Source organism: Neomonachus schauinslandi, chromosome 11 (assembly GCF_002201575.2).
Source record: "Neomonachus schauinslandi chromosome 11, ASM220157v2, whole genome shotgun sequence".
Classification (NCBI taxonomy): domain Eukaryota; kingdom Metazoa; phylum Chordata; class Mammalia; order Carnivora; family Phocidae; genus Neomonachus; species Neomonachus schauinslandi.
The window spans coordinates 65,806,553-65,825,968 of NC_058413.1; the positions used below are offsets into that span (position 1 = coordinate 65,806,553).

Consider the following 19,416-nt stretch of genomic DNA (forward strand, 5'->3'; position numbering starts at 1 on the left):
TGATGAAGGGATGGAATATGACTGTAAAGATGGAAATTATAAAAAATTTTATAAAAGGAATTGATAAGAAGTTGTTTGAAAAAAGAAAGAAGAGGATTTAAAAAAAGAAAAAAAAAAGGGAGAGGATGTGATCAGGCAGGGGAATAGAAAATACCATATACTAGAGATTTAGGGTATATTTTGATCTGTTAGAAGAAACTATCTCAAAATTTTAAAGAGAGAACAACTTATATATATAAGCCAAAAATACGGGTAACTACTATGAAGGGATAGAATATGACTCTAAAAATGAAAAATAAAAAAATTTTTTTTTAAAAAAAGGGATTGATAAGATGTTGGTTGAAAAAGGGAAAGAGAAAAATTCAAAAAGAAAAAAAAAAGAAAAAAAGACAGTTAAAAAAAATTAACTTTGAGGGTGCCTGGGTGGCTCAGTTGGTTAAGCGACTGCCTTCGGCTCAGGTCATGATCCTGGAGTCCCGGGATCGAGTCCCACGTCGGGCTCCCTGCTCAGCAGGGAGTCTGCTTCTCCCTCTGACCTTCCCCCTCTCATGTGCTCTCTCTCTCTCTCTCTCATTCTCGCTCTCTCAAATAAATAAATAAATAAAATCTTTAAAAAAAAAAAAAAAATTAACTTTGAAAGACTACAGAATCATTGTAAAAAAGCCATGAATTCTATGTGCAGTATTCCCCTAGCGCTGGAGTTCTGCCGTTCTCATTGATGGGTAAACTTGGTCTTGCCTGGCTGTTCTCACTGATCTTCTGGGGAGGGGCCTGTTGCCGTGGTTTCCAAATGTCTTTGCCGGAGGCAGAATTGCCCCGCCCTTGCCCCCTCCCAGCTAAGTAATCTGCTCGGGTTTGCTCTCCGGGGCTTTTGTTCCCTGCGAGCTTTCCGTACAGCTTTGGAGACGGAGAGTGAAAATGGCGGCCTCCCAATCTCCGCCCCGGAGGAGCCGAGAACTCGGGGCCCCGCTTCTCAGTGAACCCCCAGAGAAAAGCCGTCAGTCACTCCCGTCTTCCCGGTCTCCAGCCGCACTCCGTGCTCACCCGGCCTGTGACCGCGCGTTTCTATCTCTGGCACCCGACCCCGGGTGGAGTCTCCAAACCCAGCAGATCCCTGCGGTGCACTCCCGTGCGGCTCCTCCCGGGGGAGGAAGGTGAGTCTCCCCGGATATGCCGCTTGTTGGGTCCCTCCTGGAGGAGCAGGGGCCCGACTGTGCTGCGGATCACGGTTTATGGCAACCCCGAGCTGAGAGCCCGCGCCTGGGCTCCGCCTCTGCAGCCGGCTTCCCTGCTCCATTACCTGGGAGCTCTGCCACACTCAGGCACCCCCGGTCTTTCTGTGACCCCGAGGGTCCTGAGACCACACTGTCCCGGAGGGTTCCACCCCCCGCTTAGCCACCAGAGTGACATCCCTCGGCGGAGCAGACTTTTAAAAGTTCCGATTGTGTGCTCCGCGGCTCTATCACTTGCCAGAAGCAGCCGCCGGAGGCCCCTCCCCCGCCATCTATCCTCCCGAATATCGCCTCGGATTCACTTCTCCGCTCGTCCTACCTTCCAGAAAGTGGTCGCTTTTCTGATAAGAGAGTTGTTGCTCTTCTTTTCTTCGATCTCCTGTTGAGTTTGTAGGTGTTCAGAATGGTTTGATCCCTATCCAGCTGAATTCCTGAGAGGAGACGAAATCCAGGTCTCCTACTCCTCCGCCATCTTGCTCCGCCCCCCTCTTGTGGCCTCTTAAATTCCCTCTCTCTAATGGCAAATGATTAAAATTTAGAATTCCACACAATTTAGGAGAAGAGGAATCTTTTTTTTTTTAAAGGATTTTATTTATTTATTTGAGAGAGAGTGAGTGTGAGAGAGCATGAGGGGGGCGTTGGGGGGTGGAGAGGCAGATGGAGAAGGAGAGGCAGATGGAGAGGGAGAAGCAGATGAGCAGGGAGCCCAACGTGGGACTCCATTGGAGGACCCTGGGGTCATGACCTGAGCCAAAGACAGACGCTTAACCAACTGAGCCACCCAGGTGCCCAGGACAGAGGAATCTTAAAAATAGATTAAAAGTAGCTATGGCACCTATACAAGTTTTCTTAGTCCTCACAGCCCTTGAATGATAATGAAGAGGGACGATCTGATGTCAGAAGCATTGGAGATCAATATATTACATTTATATTTATATGGAAACTTAGAGTCATAAGGTGCTATAGCTGTAGGAGATTGTAGGGATCATTGACTGTTTAATGCTTAATTCTTTCCATGTTTTTTGGATAATGGTACTGAGAGTTATTTTTCCTTATCCCTTCAGTGAATTCGGGTTGTTACTCTTTTTTTTCCCCTCCTTTTTTCTTTCAGGGGGTTCAGATCCCAGGACTTGGAATTTTCACTTTCATGAGACAAAAACTTGAGGTGGGAAACAACAAGTTTATTCTGATTCAGAGGCCCATATTTATCATGGCGGAGAAGTTAGTACAGATTCATGGACTCAAGCAAAACAAAATATATATTCCTGGTAAATATCTTCAACATTTAAGACCTTCTCAGAAAGTAACTGGCCTGGGGATGAAAATGAAAGGGCAAAGTCTGTTCATTTGCTGCGTTACTGGTTTCTGATTTGAGGAGCTCTCTTTTCACGTGGTCCCTTTGGAAGAGTGGGGGGCCAATGCAGGAAATGATATACAGTCTTCCTGCAGGCCATTTTAAACCTCAGTGGCTTAAGAGGCAGGCGTGGGAAGACTTGATGTGACATCAAGGCAAATTTATATAAATGCCACATTACAGAGTTGTGCAGACTTTATTCATTTTTTTAGCCCTCAGAAGTTAAATGGCTATATTGAAAAAGTTAATTGGGGTTTCTGGTTAGAATTATAGTCCATATTAGCTATGAAAAAGATCACTAACTGTTTCTATCATGTGTAATCTAAATTATTAAAATTTAAAAGTGAGAAGGTTAGTAATTCCATAGACTTAATGAACACCTTGTATACCTCTCACACCCTAAAATCTTCTTTCCTCCTACCCTCCTTCCCCCTGCCTTCCTTTCTTCCCTCTTTTCACAAATATTTACTGAGGCCCAACTATGTGTCAGGCTTTGTTCCAGGAGTTTGAGATATAGTGGTAAACAAAACAGGCATGACACCTGACACAGGATGCTTTCTTACATTCCAGCTTTGGTGTGTGGACTTAGTGACACCTGCCCTGGTTGCTTAGGGGCCTTTGGGGGCTTCCTTCCCAATTTCTGGGCTGTGTTCCTTTTGACCTACCTTATTATCCCCTACTGCATCAGACTCATACATGGATAAAGAGAGACAGTCTATCCCCAAAGTTAGCAGGTGAAAAGGCTAAAATTTGTCTTTATGTGAACTTCCCTGAAAGTTAATTTTCAGAGTAACTTCCCACCAAAAAATGAAAGATTGGAAAAACAAATACCAACAAATTATACTTAGAATTCATTATGCATATAATCTGTATGGTAGATTTGATTGACTTTTCAGACATTTTTACCTACAGTTTTATGGACATATAATACCCTAATTCATCAAAAACCTACCAAATAAAGTGAAAATATAGCCAACTTTTTTTTTTTGACAAAAACATTTGCTCCTTAGAATTAGCTTTCCATCTTGGATCTCATAGTATACTCTAAAAAAGTAGTTTAGATCCATAGTTAATTTTTTTTTACAAGGTTGAAGAATTAGTTATTTTTTTTATAAGTTTGAAGAAATTTCAGAATTAAATATATATGCTTGAGTTAATTCACAAGAACAATTCTGCCTAGAGTTTAGCTTTGGAGTTACGATTCTTCATCATTAATTAACTAGGTAACTAATTAAACATTACACAGTGATTCTTAAAGATTGTCAAGATATGATCCTTGCTTTGAAGAGCTCAGAATTTAGCATGGGAAATAAATATATAAGCAAATGTTGCAACATGATTAAATGCTGTGAAAGCAGCATTGATCAGAACTGGATCAAGTGCTAGGGGAGCTGAGAAGAGAGCATGCCTAACTTTGCTCAAGGAGGGTTAGGAAGATGACATATACCAGGAGGTCTTAAAGGTCTTGATAGGACTTTGTTGGCAGAGAAGCTGAAAATATTTCAGGAACAGTATGAATAATTCAAGAATAAAAGAAAGAGTAAAACCTATTAAGGAAGTAACGAGTACTTCTGTATGACCAGGGCATATGATTGTGGAGGCGAGTGGAGGGAGGTAAGACAAAAATGGTTGGTAGCAGTCAAATTGTGAGGGGCCTTTGGCAGTATGATAAAGACTTTGGAGTTCATCCTACAGGCAATGAGGAGCCATTGAAAGTTTTTGAGCAGGGAATTGTATGTACTAGTCCAGTTTTTAGTTTAGGAAGATAGCTCTTTTAGTTATAGTAGTTTTGGGGTGCCTGGGTGGCTCAGTTGGTTAAGTGCCTTCAATTCAGGTCATGATCCCAGGGCTCTGAAATCAAGCCCTGCATCAGGCTCCCTGCTCAGCAGGGAGTCTGCTTCTTCCTCTCCTTCTACCCCTCCCCCGCTGCTTGTGCTTTCTCTTTCTCTCTCAAATAAATAAATAAAATCTTTAATTTCAGAAGTTTGGTGAAATATGGTAGAAGCCTGAATGAAGGCATTGGTAATCAGGAGGACAATGGAGGAGTCAATTTATGACATATTTCATATGGAGAACTGATGGGATTTGGCTGCCAGTTGAGAGTGGTAGGTAGCAAGAAGAAGGGACTCAGATTTCTTGGAAAATAGATGTACAGTCTTGTCATTAATGCCATAGGGAAAGAAGGGGGAAGGCAGGTTGGGGTGGCAGGTAAAATAATGAGTTCACTTTTGGACATGTTAAATTTGAAATTCCCATAGCGATACTTAGGTGGAGATAATCCAAAGCTCAGGAGAGGGATGGAGACTAGAGGTCAAGATTTGGATAAATTTACTTAGGAGAGGATATGAAGTAAGGGGAGGAGACAGACAAGGACAAAGTCTTGTTTAAAAAAAAAAACAACAATGCAGCTATAAAACACCATCTTATCAGAAGTAGAAGAGGAAGGAAGTCAGCAAAGGAGACCAAGGAAGAGGAAATTGGAGAACCAAGAATAGTGCCATGGATACAAGAGCAAAGAGAGGGCATGGTCAACAGGAGTTACAGAGCGGTCATGAGAGTAAGATTTACAATGTATCCATTCTCTTGTCCATCATGAGTTGATACTGTCCTTACTGAGATAAGTGGGCTGGAAGACAGATTGAAGAGATGCATTGGACGAATGGGAGGGGACAATCTAGAGGCAGGCAATAGAGCATTTTCTTTTAAGAAATTTACAAAAAATAATAAATAAAACGGAAGAAGGTGGTATAGAATCGCCATTAAATTGTGCAGAAGACTATGGACTGATATAGGGAAGTTTGTGTCTTGTAGAGATATTAATCCTCATCAGCTAGCACTATTGGGCACTTGAAAAGCTGTAAAGTAATGTTTGCTGAATGAATGTTTAGAATGTTCTTATCGTCTTCCTATCCTGTTCCTCTATTAGTGGATCTTGTTTACTGCCTCTTTTTGGATTTATCCTCTTGATCATTTTTGTTATTTACCCCCTTTTCTGACTGGCGGTCTGTTCTAGTGGAATAGACCCTGTGCTTATTTTTATGCTAGGTATAACCATATTCCTCTGCAATATAATTTATGGACTTATTAGGGAGGAAAAGCAAGTTATCCAGTCTGATACCCTCCGTTAAGAAACACTTTCATTTGAAGGTAACTTCTATTGAAGATGACTCTTTTCAAAACTGTTGGCATTTATAGATATTTATAAACATTTAAAAACGGCTTGATAACTGGAGGAGATAGGCAAATATTGTGACAGTATGTCCTGAGAGATAAAGGGCTGAAAACTTCAGAAAACACTCTGATGAAGAGATGCAGTTATTTATTACTGTGTCTCCAAGATAAAACCAAAAGCTTGTCTGGAGTACTGCTTAGAAAGCTAATTGTTCTTATTTTGAGCAAAAAATATACTTTTAGGGAAAATTGTGCCTATTACTGTCTATTGATAGGGTACAACTAAGGGCACATGGACAATTCTATTTTTCAGTACTGAGAATTAAATAATTATTTGTGAGTGTATATGATATGTCTTTGTTGTAATTTCCACTTCTTTTCCCCCCACCCTGTCTTTTTCTCCTCTAGGTGATATCCCAGTTGTTCCACTTAATTTTGTCATGATATCCCTGGAGGGTCCATTTAGCAGGGATACAGTGGAAGGATGTGTGAAGGAGACATTGCTTGTTTTATCACGATCAATTTCCATCAAACAAAATGTAGAATTTACTTTCAAAGGAATCGGGGTCCTTGTGATTAGAGGCAACAAAGTGAAGATGAGATTTTATAAGGACTTCCTTTGTTCAATGGATGGAAGTGGGGCTTTGGCAAAAGCCCTAGCAAATGTAAATTAAGGTTTTCCTTCTCTAAACCCCTCTCCCAATCATAGCTTTGAATTAACTGTGTGTCATTAATTATTAAGAAAAATTCAGGTTGAGGTGTGCCTGGGTAGTTCAGTCGGTTAAGCGACTGACTCTTGATTTCAGCACAGGTCATGATCTCAGGGTCATGAGATCGAGCCCCACATTGGGCTCCATGCTCAATGGGGAGTCTGTTTGAGATTCTCTCTCTCCCTCTCCCTCTGCTCTTCCTCCTGCTCGCATGCACACTCTCTCTCTCTAAAATAAATAAATCTTTAAGGAAAAAAAAAAAAAGAAAAATTCAGGTTGACATATTTTAAATGGCACTTAGCCCAAGTGAAAAGAAGTGGTTTTTTATAGATGATTAACTCTTTGACAAAAAGGTTAGAAGGGCAAAGAAACTTTTTTTTTTTTTGAGAGAGAGAGAATGAGACAGAGAGAGCATGAGAGGGAGGAGGGTCAGAGGGAGAAGCAGACTTCCCACCGAGCGGGGAGCCCGATGCGGGACTCGATCCCAGGACTCCAGGATCATGACCTGAGCTGAAGGCAGTCGCTTAACCAACTGAGCCACCCAGGTGCCCCAAGGGCAAAGAAACTTTAAACTAAGTTTTGAGTCAATGCCAACTGAAAAATATAAATAGTAATAGAAACTCTCATAATTCTGAATATTTTATAGTACCTTATGGTTTAAAAATTCTTCCACATATGTTATTTCATTTGAGGGGCAAAACTTTATCAAACTGGCATTATTATCATCCTGATTTTATAAATGAGAAAAATGGGGGTCAGATTATGTGGGAAGACTGAAATCAGGGTGCTAATAAGTGGTAGAACCAGAATTTCTAGTCTTTTTTTTTTTTTGCTGGTTATAGTATTTTAATGAAAGCCTACAATAAATCGAGTCATGGAAATGTATCTTTAACTTTTAATTTGCCATATTGTGGAACAAATTTTATAACTGACCCCATCATTGTTAACTATTCAGTAACTTGTATGACCTACATGCTAAGTTGGACATAACAGAATTTAAGGAGCTAGTGAACTAGTCAGTCAATGGGACTAACTGAATGCTTAATGTGCCCTAGGTACACATCTGGGAATGAACAAAGTTGGTATAAGTGAATTAGATTATCATAGAATGTTATATAATCCTGTGTCCCATAGAGCAAAAGCCTGATTTTTAAGTGAAAAGGCTATAAAATGAAACTCTATAAATATGGTCAAATTTTACCCTCTAATTTCTTCTTTCATGGAGCTCTGGGGTGGGGACTTTAAGAGCTGTGCATAATGAGGCATTTGGTTGTTTTCTCCACAATCTGGCTTCACGCAAGATTTTAAAGAGGGGAACCGACCGTGTGTGTGTGTAAAGTGGAAACACAGACAGGTATAACTCTCTCTTTTCCATGAAAACCTACCAGAAGCAAAGTCAGAGCATTTGCCTGTCTCTAATCTTCAGTGATTCTATGGAACTTTGTAGCTTTAATAATGTGTTTATAAAAGAGGAGGGCATTTTAATTGGCCTGCTGTACTCTAAGACATAACTTTTAAGGAGCGTTTTCTGGAAGTAGTCTGGAGAGAGATCCTATGAAAAGAGGATGGAGGCCAAAGCAGATGGAGGACTTCTAACCTTTTTGTCAAAGAGTTAATCATCTATAAACAAGTATATCACCCTCATGGACAGAGGCACAAAGCACACAGGCCTGTTAAAGCGTCTGAGAAGTCTGGCTACGAAGATGCCTGAATCATGAATCTGGGAACTTTAGGTTAATCCAATACTTGTTAACATCTATAAAACACATTTTAGGAAATTGCTGTAAAGTGGTGAGAGTGATTGTTTTTCCCCTAAATGTCCCATAACTTAAACCTGAGTGCTGTCCTGCAGAATGATTCTCTTGGGAAGCTGTGGGTTTATTTCAATGATGCTGCTTTTGCTGGAAACATATTTAAAACCTCTTTTTGGAAATTCCCTTCAAAGCCTTTTGTAAACCATGTCATTAATCCCAAAATAATTTTATATGTTATTCTATACTAGTATAATGTAATATTGTGATTACTATATAATGTAGTAATAATTATAATAGCTACCATTTGTTGAGTGCTTATTCTGTGCCAGCCACTTACATACAGTACCTCATAAAAATCCCATGAATTAGATCCTATTGTTATCCCCATATGCCCAGGGTCTAAGGCTACATAAATGTTAACAGTAATGCGGATGTGAACATGAATCCATCTGACTTCAAGCCCTTCTCTTAACCACCCAATTTTAGAGTTATTTGAGTCAAGAGTGAAATTAGCGTGCTTGCTCATTTTCCTGATAGTTTCTATTAAGTTGGCTCTCCTCTTAAGGATATGTAAAGGAAACCATAAACTCTGAAGGCAATTTCCAAAGAGGAAATGGTTTGAGAAAAGGCAGCATCAGTGGCATTGGTATGGGACTACCCAGGTGATAAATGAGATAATTCTTCATTGGATTTTAAGCTCTAGACTTTAAGTATTCGAAAAAATAACAGTAGAGAGTACCATGGTATCCTTGCCTCTGAGACAGCCTATAGCTTAGATTTGTCTGTCCTGGACCACCGCCCCAGGTGTAACCCTTTTCTGTCTCTGTCCTTCAGAGGCCGGACACTGTGGACTCCGTGTTGTCTAGCAGAGAGATCTTAGGAAAGCGACCCAACAGTGTGCTTGCATTTCCAAGGTCAGTGCTTTGCTCCACAGGTTCCTCCAGGTACAGCAATTCTTGATGATTTACTAATGTGATTGGGCCGTGTTTCTCACCTCTTCTAGCTCATGCTCCTTTTAGAGTTCTCTCTCTCTCTCTCAGTGCTCCAGCAAAGAAGAATTTAATGCATACTTTCCATAGTTGAGATAGAAAACAATGGGCAGTTAGACTATTCCTTTTTTATTTTATTTTTTCCTGATGATTCAACGATTCTAAACATCACTTGGTGCTCATCCTGATAACTGTACTCTTAATCCCCTTTATCTAACCATCCCCCCACCCACCTCCCCTCTGGAAACCACTAGTTTATTCTCTGTATTTAAGAGTCTGCTTTTTTGTTTGTCTCTTATTTTCTTTGTTTGTTTGTGGAACTCATAAGTTCCACATATGAGTGAAATGATATGGTATTTGTCTTTCTCTGTCTGATTTATTTTACTTAGCATTGTACCTTCTAGGTCCATCTAGACTATTCATTTTTTAAACTACTCTTAGTTCCCTGGAAATTCTGATACTACCTCCCATCAACTTTAGTCTCTGCAATATTAGTGCACTTCTTCTCATCTGCTAAGTTTTCTTCTACCTTCTATCACTTCTCTGACCTAGCTTCCTCTTTCTGCAGTCTAGCCCACCTCCTGTCTAAGCTCTGGTTTTTACCTCTCAAGCAGTTAGAGAGACAGGTGGAATAAAGGAACAACTTTATCTCAAGAGTGCCATGGGTGTTACTGGTGGCTGCTGCTAACAATGATTATAATAATGATAATGATAATAATAATATAATAATAATAGAACACTTACTACTGTAGATGTCAGATACTGTTAAGCACTTTCTCAATATTATTGTACTTAATTTTCACTACAACTATTTGAGATATGTATTATAATTTTATCCATTTTATAGAGGTCCAAAATTAATTATAATTTTAATTCTTTTTTTCCTTTTAACAAGTCAAACAACATGATACTGTATTAAGAGCACTGGAATAGGAGTCAAGATATTGGGTTTTATTTTCAGTGAGTGGCTCTCACTCACTCATCGTATGCCCTTAATCATGTTCTTAATCTTAATTGCTGTGCCTTTAACTACTATGCATTTCAGGTGGAGAAAGTTTGGGGAATACAACCAGCTTCCCAGAGTGTTATTTTCTCATGGTTTTTGAGTGTGGACATCCTCTTGTGTTCATCGGATTGTTGATGGAAGGACTGTATGACATATACCTCAGCAAAATCAGTGTGAGGACCAGAATAAGCATTAGAGATTAGTCCAACCCCTTCATCTTGTAGATGAAATGGCCAAACAACTGACTGGCCAAGCCAGAAATAAAACTATGGCTCCTCACTGCTCCACTGTTCTTTCCATCGCACCACGTTGCCTTACTCATTAAAAAGAAATCAGTGGATTCAAATAATTTTATTTTGATTGTATTTTGAAGGCAAATTTGGCTGCCCTGCTAAGACATATTTTGGCTTCAGCACTCCAGGAGGGAAATAACTGCAGTGAATCAAGACCAGAGATTGACAGGCTTTCTTGTCAATGAGAGAGTCTAGACATGGACATGAGGACTCAAATAGTCAAAACAGTTATAGATGTTTTATTTATGTGAAGTTTGGCCCCTGAATTTACTGGAAGTACCACTTCTCCCCCATTTTCCTCTCTCCTGCTTGTAACTCTAACCCAGCACTCCATACTTGAGACCACAGAAAATCTACAATTACACACACCAACTGAACAAACCCATTCCCCCATTGTGCCTTTGTAAGTTCCTCACTTTTGCCTGGGGAACGGATGGGGATGTGGGGAGGAGAAAGAGGAGAGGAATGGTTATTTCCAGATATACTCTGCCTACCAGGCTATGAATCTTTGCCTTCAAGCCATCCAACAGCCACCTTTCACTGTATTACTCCTAATGGCATCTGGTTATAGAACTAGAAAAGACAGACAAATTCAAACTGAAACCAAACCCAAAAGCTTAAATCCCACAAGTTATCTGTATAAGAGCTGCTTTTGAGTCCCCAGTATTGAGGGGGAAAGTCTTGATCAGCTCTCAGACTTAGCCTCAAAGAGAGCCTTAGCAAATCAAAGCACTTGCCCGCTTGAGGGAAATGGGCTTACTTCAGAATCAGAGAGCTAGTTGGGTTGCTTCTCAGGATTGAAAGTTCACATAGTCACCTATTCAGGTACAGTGCAGTAAACATCGTGGCTTATTTCTAGGATTGAGCTCAAGGAGATGGAGAACAAACCACCTATGGAGACCATTGTAGAAGAAGGTAGAAAGAATAGACAAAAGAAGTACAAATTAAAAGACCAGCCAGACAAAGAAGAAGGCATCAGAGGTAGGTCAATGACTCTGGGTATCATCTGTCATGCTTTACTGCTTAAGAGTCCAGCCATATTGCTTAGTGACTTCTATGCCCCAAATAAAGTTAGATTCATGAATAATCACTGTATTATTCTTTCTAACAAATATCTTCTTTTTTTAGATCATGGTTTTTAAAGTTATTTATTTTTAATATATAAATCCTATAATCTCTTTCATAAACATTCATCGAGGAAAAACTACCTATGTTAGTATAATTCCTAAAAAGTTGTATTTCTTTATTCTAAAAATATATGAAAGTTCTAAAACAACATTACTAAAAAAATTACATAAATATAATTGTACAAGGTAGCACATATGGTAAACATTTAAATATTTCTTAATCCAAAAGAAAGTAAATAATTACAGAATATCTGCTAAATACTATGACCATGCTGATATTTTATATATGTTAATTAAATCTCATAAGGCTCAGGATTTTTTCAAGTAGCAATTTTTTTTTTTTTATGGCAGCCAAACAGGGTTTATTTTAGCAATGTAGAGATCATTTGGCATTAGGAAATGTATTAAAATTATACAGTTCATCAATAAGAAAAGTAAATCACCCAAATCTAGATTCTGAAAAGCATTTGCTAGAATTCCACATCTGTTTCTGTTTTTTTTTAACCTTTAAAATTGTAGGAAGAGTAGGATAATCTCTTTTTAAATATTACTGTTATTATCTTATTTTTTATTATTAACATATAATGTATTATTTGTTTCAGGGGTACAGGTCTGTGATTCATTAGTCTTACACAATACACAGCGCTCACCACAACACATACTCTCCCCACTGTCCATCACCCAGCCACCCCATCTCTCCCACCCCCCTCCACAACATCTAACAAATATCTTCTATTTCTGGAATCTTATATCTCATCTTGACCACTTTCTGACTCTCAGGCTTTTAGACTATGATTTCTCTGCTGGCTCCCCATTACTTAAAGAGGCCAAAATTCAGATGCCTATGGGGTCCAGGCAGATAATGTAAATGCATGAAGGGGGTTCGATAGGGCAATATGTTAGCATAGATAATAATTTTTGTGAAAAATGGAGAATGGTAATTTTACATCTTTGATATTTGGCTTAATAGAAGATAATTGGATTTTTATGTCTATGTCTTTACTTAATCTGTTATGATGTGCTGACTTGGTTGAAGCGCATGATGAAAGTCCTAGGACTTCAAAGACTTTTTGAAAGGGTCCTAGAAATCCTTAGGAGTTTCCATACTACCCTCTGAAGACTTCCTCTGAGGGATTGTTGCTTTGTGGGCAACACACTAATTGACAGTGAAGCAAAAAATGCTGATTGGGCCAAACAAAACATATCAGTTTGTAAACACTGGTTTGTAGATATTAGTTTTGCAACATGAGGTCTACACAACTACATGTAAACTTTTAGCCTAATATTCACATGCTTTTGTGTTTTTAGCCTCATCTGTCACTATAGACTCCTTCTCTGAGCAAAACTGTTCATATTCTTCTAACATGTCTTGCCCTTCCCTGCCTTCATGCTTTTGTTCTCTTTTTCTCCTGCCTACAATGTCCTTCCTTTTCTTACAGTCTCTCCCAATCCTACTCACTTCTCAGCATCGTTTTTACATCTCGCTTCCTCCATGAACACTTCTCTCATCACTGGAATCTGAAGTGTCTTCTTTCTTCTCTGAACATGGCAGACCCTTAAAGATGGCACCATCATTTGGGATATAGACATTTTTCATCATTGTCCTGAGTTGCTATTTATGCAGTGTATGTAAAGCACTTAGCATGGTTGACATGTAATAAGACCTCCACAAATGAGAGCTCTCATGTTTTTTCTTTATATCTTATTTTTCTATCCAGCTATAGATCTTCCCCAGTTTAATTAGGTGGTTATGTCCAGATTAACCCATTATAAGTTGAAACTATCATATTAATACACATAACCTACTGAATAGTATAGCTAGCCTATCTTAAATGTGCCATCTAGCCTACAGTTGGGCAAAATCACCCAACACAAAGCCTATTTTATAAAGTATTGAATATCTCATGTAATTTATTGACCACTGAAAGTGAAAAACAGACTGGTTGTCTGGGTACAGAATAGTTGTAAATGCATTGCTTGTTTACTCTTGTGATCGTGTGGCTGACTAGCAGCTGCAGCTTGCTGTGTTGCCCAGCATCCCAAGGGAGTATTGTGCCACATATCACTAGTCTGGGAAAAGATCACAGTTCAAAATTCAAAGTACAGTTTCTATTGGATGCATATCACTTTTGCACCAACATAAAGTCAAAAAAATCGTAACTCAAACCCCATCGTTAAGGGAACTGTCTGTATATCTATTGAAAGATCCTTAATGGCAAAGACTTGCCTCTTTGCATTTTCTAAAGTGACCAGCCAGTGCTTTGCATGTAAGAAGTACACAGCAAAAATAATTGTTTTAACTACACTAGGGCAAGGGACAATAATTTAAGATGTTTCTTATATAAAAATTTTTCCTGGTAAAATAATGAGTTTTAAAAATCAGTTAAGTATAAAACCACCCATTTAAAGTTGGAAGAAAACTTGGTTTCATTCATTCTACAGAGATCTTATCACCTAAGAGACTTCGAGATAAACAAGCTATCTCCTCTCCCAAAATGACAAGCATCAACTTGCTGAGTAAGTTAGAGCAGAATGGGAGTAGCTGGAAGATTATGAACCCTGAAAGGTAATGAATTGGTATTTTATCTGTTGTATGTTACTAAATGTATTTTTGAGTTATATCTTGATGCAGGGAATTTAAATGAGTGTCCATTCATTTCTTCTTCCGGTAGTCTTGATTACATTCTACCTGTTAGGTGATTGGGATAATAAATTCAGTCAGGGCTCACAATCTAGTGGGAAAGCCAGATAATCATAGAGTGATGAACCATGATTCAGTAGGATACATGCTATGACAGAGGTGCAAACAAAATAGCACAGAGAAGGGAACATCTAAATCTCTGTGGATTTGGGAAAACTTCCCTTGTTGTTTTCTCTTTCCTTTTCTTTTTTTTTTTAAAGATTTTATTTATTTATTTGTCAGAGCGGGAGAGCAAGAGAGAGAGAACACGAGAGAGTGCACAAGCCGGGGGAGAAGAGGGAGAGGGAGAAGCAGACTCCCCACTGAGCAAGGATGTAGGGCTCCATCCCAGGACCCTGGGATCATGGCCTGAGCTGAACGCAGATGCTTAACTGACTGAGCCACCCAGGCAACCCCCTTCTTGTTTTCTGAGATCCCCTTGTTGTTTTTTGAGTGCTTGGATATTACAATATGACACAGTTTCATATCTAGATCAAATTAGCTTTGCTAAACATGGTTGGCACTTAATAAACATTCTTTGAATGGATGGATATATTATACGTCATGGCCATGTCTTCTAACAATGTTGTGTCAAAAGATTTCTGTTTTCTTTTTTTCTCTTTGAGTAGGACACTTTTTAAGACCTCCAATCAGTCAACTGTATGCAAGTATTTATTGAGCATCTACTATGTACTTTGCACTGTGCTATCAACTTTGAATTTATTAATGTGTCACAATGTACCAGCTATCATATGTGTGATTTATGCACTTTCTGGGATACTAAGGTTATGTTCAAAACCCTAGGCACACTTGTTTTAAGTAATCTCACCATTATGAAAGAGAATTGAGAATTGAATGTCTTGTTCTTTGGAATTTAGTTTAGTCCAACAGACACTGAGCACCACTGCGTGTCCAGCATTATTCTAGACACTGAAGATACAGAGCTCTACAACGTATAAAAGACATATAAACTTGCTTTCAAACAAGAGTCTTTTAGGGAGACTGATGCTAAAGAAGTAACACACATGACAAAGACAAAAGAAAGTACAGAAACTGCAAAGAGGAGGGAGTAATTAATTGTTAGGGATTATTAGTGAAGGCTTCCTATTGGTATGGACCAAAAAATGGTTTTTGTGCTGATTACTAAAGTAATACATGTTTATCACAGAAATTTTTTAAAAATGAGAAAAGCAAGAGATCAAAAAAATCAGTCATAACCCCATAGAGGAAACTTTCTGCTAACATTATGGTGTATATTCTTCGGTTTCATGCATATACAATATATACATGTACTTATACTTGAAACCTATACACACATTTTAAGTACAACTGAGATCATACCATACGAAACTTTGTTATACTCAACAATAAGTGGTAAACATTTCCCCATGGCTTTAAACATCTCAGGACATAAATAATTGCACATCATTTCATGAATTTAACTTTTTGTCTGACCAATCTGCTTGTGTATATTTAGATGATTTTTATTTTTTATTTTTTATTTTTTTTTTAAAGATTTTATTTATTTATTTGAGGGAGAGAATGAGATAGAGAGAGCATGAGAGGGGGGAGGGTCAGAGGGAGAAGCAGACCCCCCGCTGAGCAGGGAGCCCGATGCGGGACTCGATCCTGGGACTCCAGGATCATGACCTGAGCCGAAGGCAGTCGCCCAACCAACTGAGCCACCCAGGCGCCCGATTTTTAGTTTTTAAATATTATAAATGATACTGTTATACTGATACACATAAGTCTCTGCACACATTTGAATATTCTATAGGATAAAAACTTTAATGTAAAATTTTCAAGATAAGAGATGAGCCCATTTTTCATGTCTTTGATACATGTTACCAATTATTCTCAGGAAGGTTGTATCCAATTATCTTCCCAGTAGCAGGGATGTGAGGGAGTGCTATCTTCTCCAGAGTTTTGTTAATACTGGACGTTGTACCCTCTGATGGATTCCCACTCTTATCCAGGGTAAAAGCCAAAATCCTTGCCAGGGCCTTCAAGATCCTGCCTGATCTCTGATCTCTCTCCTGCTTTTTGTCCACGATCTCATCTCCCTCTGGCCACATTGAGCACAGGCACACTCCCACATCAAGGACTTTGCACTCATTCACTCTGCCTGGAATACTTTTCCCATCAGATAATCTGATTATTATTTCTCCCTCACCTTATTCAAATGTCACCTTCTTGGTGGAACTTCCCTGGGCATTCTGCTTATGGTTTAATACTCCATCCCTCCAGCACTGTAAGGCATTTATCACCATCACACATACTACTGAATTCATTCATTTATCTTGTTTATTAACTGGCTGTCAGATCCTAAGAATGTTCATTTCATTAGGACCAGGATTTCTTTTTCTTTCTTTTTTTTTTTTTAAAGATTTTATTTATTTATTTGATAGAGAGAGACACAGCGAGAGAGGGAACACAAGCAGGGGGAGTGGAAGAGGGAGAGCAGGCTTCCCGCCGAGCAGGGAGCCCGATGCGGGGCTCGATCCCAGGATCCTGGGATCATGACCTGAGCCAAAGGCAGACGCTTAATGACTGAGCCACCCAGGCGCCCCAATTTCTTTCTTTTTTGGTATGTTTTGTTCTTCACTGCATCTCCCATGCCTAAAACAGTGCATGTAGTAAGCACAAAACATTTTATAGAATGAATAAATTTTATCCCAGTTTCACAGAATTGGTAACTGAGACTTTGCAAGATGACCCAGCTTGCCTAATGGCAGTCAGCTTGTAAGCAAAAAAGCTGGATTTCAAACCCAAGTTTATTTGATACGAAGCATCGTTCTTAACCTCTATACATATAGATTCTCTGGAAAGAAAAAAAAAATACCACTAAGATATTTTTCTTTCTCTTATATTTATACCTGTCTGTAAAATTATCATTGCTCATGTCAGACTGTTTAAACATTAATTAATGTTGCACTATTTTTATAGCTTATCATCTCCAGGTTGTTTGAAAAATGACAGTAAAATGAAGCCTAAACTTTCTCCAGTCCCCACTTGCCAGGATCATAATAAGGCAGGACAGGTACAGTGTCTTCAAACAAACAAAATCCAATCAGAATCTTCCTCTGACTTCTGTTTCTCAATGAGAGTTATGGGGATTGCTCTTTTTTCATTGTATAGATATGGCTTATGTACTCAGGACCCAAAATTGGACTGTGATAAATCTATCTACTAGTCAAAATCTGCTAGGGTTAACAGAAGTAGGGTTGGGATATCTTTCTAATTTTCAGTTGCTACAAATACTTCTGATCAAATGAGAACTCAGCAAATCCTCTTGAATATTTGTGGGGCCCACTCTACAAATCTCATTTTGCTAATTGTCATTAATACATCCTTTTATAAAGTATGTTGCTTGACATACTCAATCTTTGGAGAGCTTCTGAAGGGATTGTGAAGGAAAAAAGTAAAAGGCAATAATTTGTCTTCAAACCTGGTGTTGTAGGAAATGTGTTATGTGTGTTTGCAACGAGCACAGCGCAATTCCCCATTGCACTACAGTGAGGAGAGGAAGAGGAGAGAGATAGAAGATGAGCGACTCATTCAGCAGTATGAAATCCTGCAGGATCAAGAGGCTCTCTTAAAACACCAGGTAGTTCAATACCTCTATTAAAGAGTGCTTAACATGGGACAGTAGAACATGATTATAAAGTGCCATTTAAAATGCTCCATTAGGCACCTGGGTGGCTCAGTTGATTGAGTGTCTGACTCTTGATTTCAGCTCAGGTCTTGATCTCAGCGTTGTGAATTCAAGCCCCATATTGGGCTCCAAGCTGGGCATGGAGCCTACTTAAAAACAAACAAATGAACAAACAAACAAACAAATAAAAAAACCCTTAAATATGTCTGTACTGTAACATATTTAATCATTTACTTACTGCTGGATTAAAACTTAGGTTGTATCCAGTTTTCACTAATAATGAGCAACACTGGGATGAACATCCAAGCAGCTGAATGTTTGCACCTGTCGCTGATTTCTCCCTCTCCCCCACCCCCAAGGATTGTATTTTAAAGGTAGAATTCCTGGATTTATGTGGTTTTATTTGTGCTTTCTAATAAGATATAATCAAGGCTTTCCCTTTAAATTCATGACCTATCTAAGCAAGCAAAGAGAGAATGGCATGTTCACATTTGCTCGATCCAGATTTCTGTGGTCTCCAATAATTGACTCCACTGCTCTTTCTTGCATTTGTGATATCGGGTAACTACTTATGAAATCTTCCATTGCCTCTTACGATTCCCATAGAGGTGCTACCTAAAGCTCCAAAACAGGAAATAAAAAAACCTTCCCCAACCCACTTTTATAAATCTATGAAGACATCAGAGAGTACCATTGCCTCCAAAAGGCAAGTTTCTACCTTGGTTGGATTATTATAATGTAATAGAATTAAAATTTTAAAGGCTCTATGTCAATATGTGATTTTTTTTTTCAAAGATGAGAAGTCTGGCTAATAGAGAACAAAATCAGAAAAATGCTGCCTACAATCTTGGAGTTGCTGAAGCTATAAGAATCCACAAGAATGAGAAACCTGAATTTTATGTGAGTCTTTCCAAAATTTCTATTGCCAATACCTGCCCCATCTGTGAATATATGGATCCATTCTCTGTACTGCAGGCTGTGCCATTGTTTAAGAGGTGAAATGTGGGTTGTGTAAGGTTGAAGCCTTGTTCTGGGTCAGGAGTTGTCCAGCATCTGTGTCCAAAGTCTTCACATTTACAATACAATCCCTATTAGATACTATGGCACTTGTTAATGATAGTAACTCTCAGCCAGGCCCTGGGGTGGGTGGTGGGGGGCAGTGTACTAACGTAATGCCCCAGGAACCACAGATCTGCAGAGCCAGCATTACCTGGGAACTTGCTGGAAAGGCAGAATCTAGGGCCCCATCCCTCCAGAGTGGGAATCTACATTTGAGTAAGATCCTCCTGGGATTTGTAGGTGCATTGAAGTTTGAACAGCCCAGCTGCTTAGATAGAGGTGAGCCATCTGCTTCACCACGGATTTAATGTTTTCAGTCACTGTGTGCCTACCTTTAATTTGCCTGAACCTTTCTCCCTTCACACCACTATCTAGGTGGTCTGACA

At 39.1% G+C, this 19,416-nt stretch overlaps 1 protein-coding gene across 1 annotated transcript in view; it reads left to right on the plus strand.

The window, feature by feature from the left end:
• CCDC81 (coiled-coil domain containing 81) overlaps positions 1-19,416 on the plus strand; it is a 53,630-nt gene that overhangs the window by 20,946 nt on the left and 13,268 nt on the right. Inside the window, exons 3-10 of the mRNA XM_044919778.1 lie at positions 2,344-2,500; positions 6,166-6,422; positions 9,056-9,135; positions 11,369-11,490; positions 14,079-14,202; positions 17,263-17,356; positions 17,777-17,923; positions 18,767-18,871. Coding sequence (XP_044775713.1) covers positions 2,344-2,500; positions 6,166-6,422; positions 9,056-9,135; positions 11,369-11,490; positions 14,079-14,202; positions 17,263-17,356; positions 17,777-17,923; positions 18,767-18,871 — 1,086 coding nt within the window. The remainder of the gene's footprint in view (positions 1-2,343; positions 2,501-6,165; positions 6,423-9,055; positions 9,136-11,368; positions 11,491-14,078; positions 14,203-17,262; positions 17,357-17,776; positions 17,924-18,766; positions 18,872-19,416) is intronic.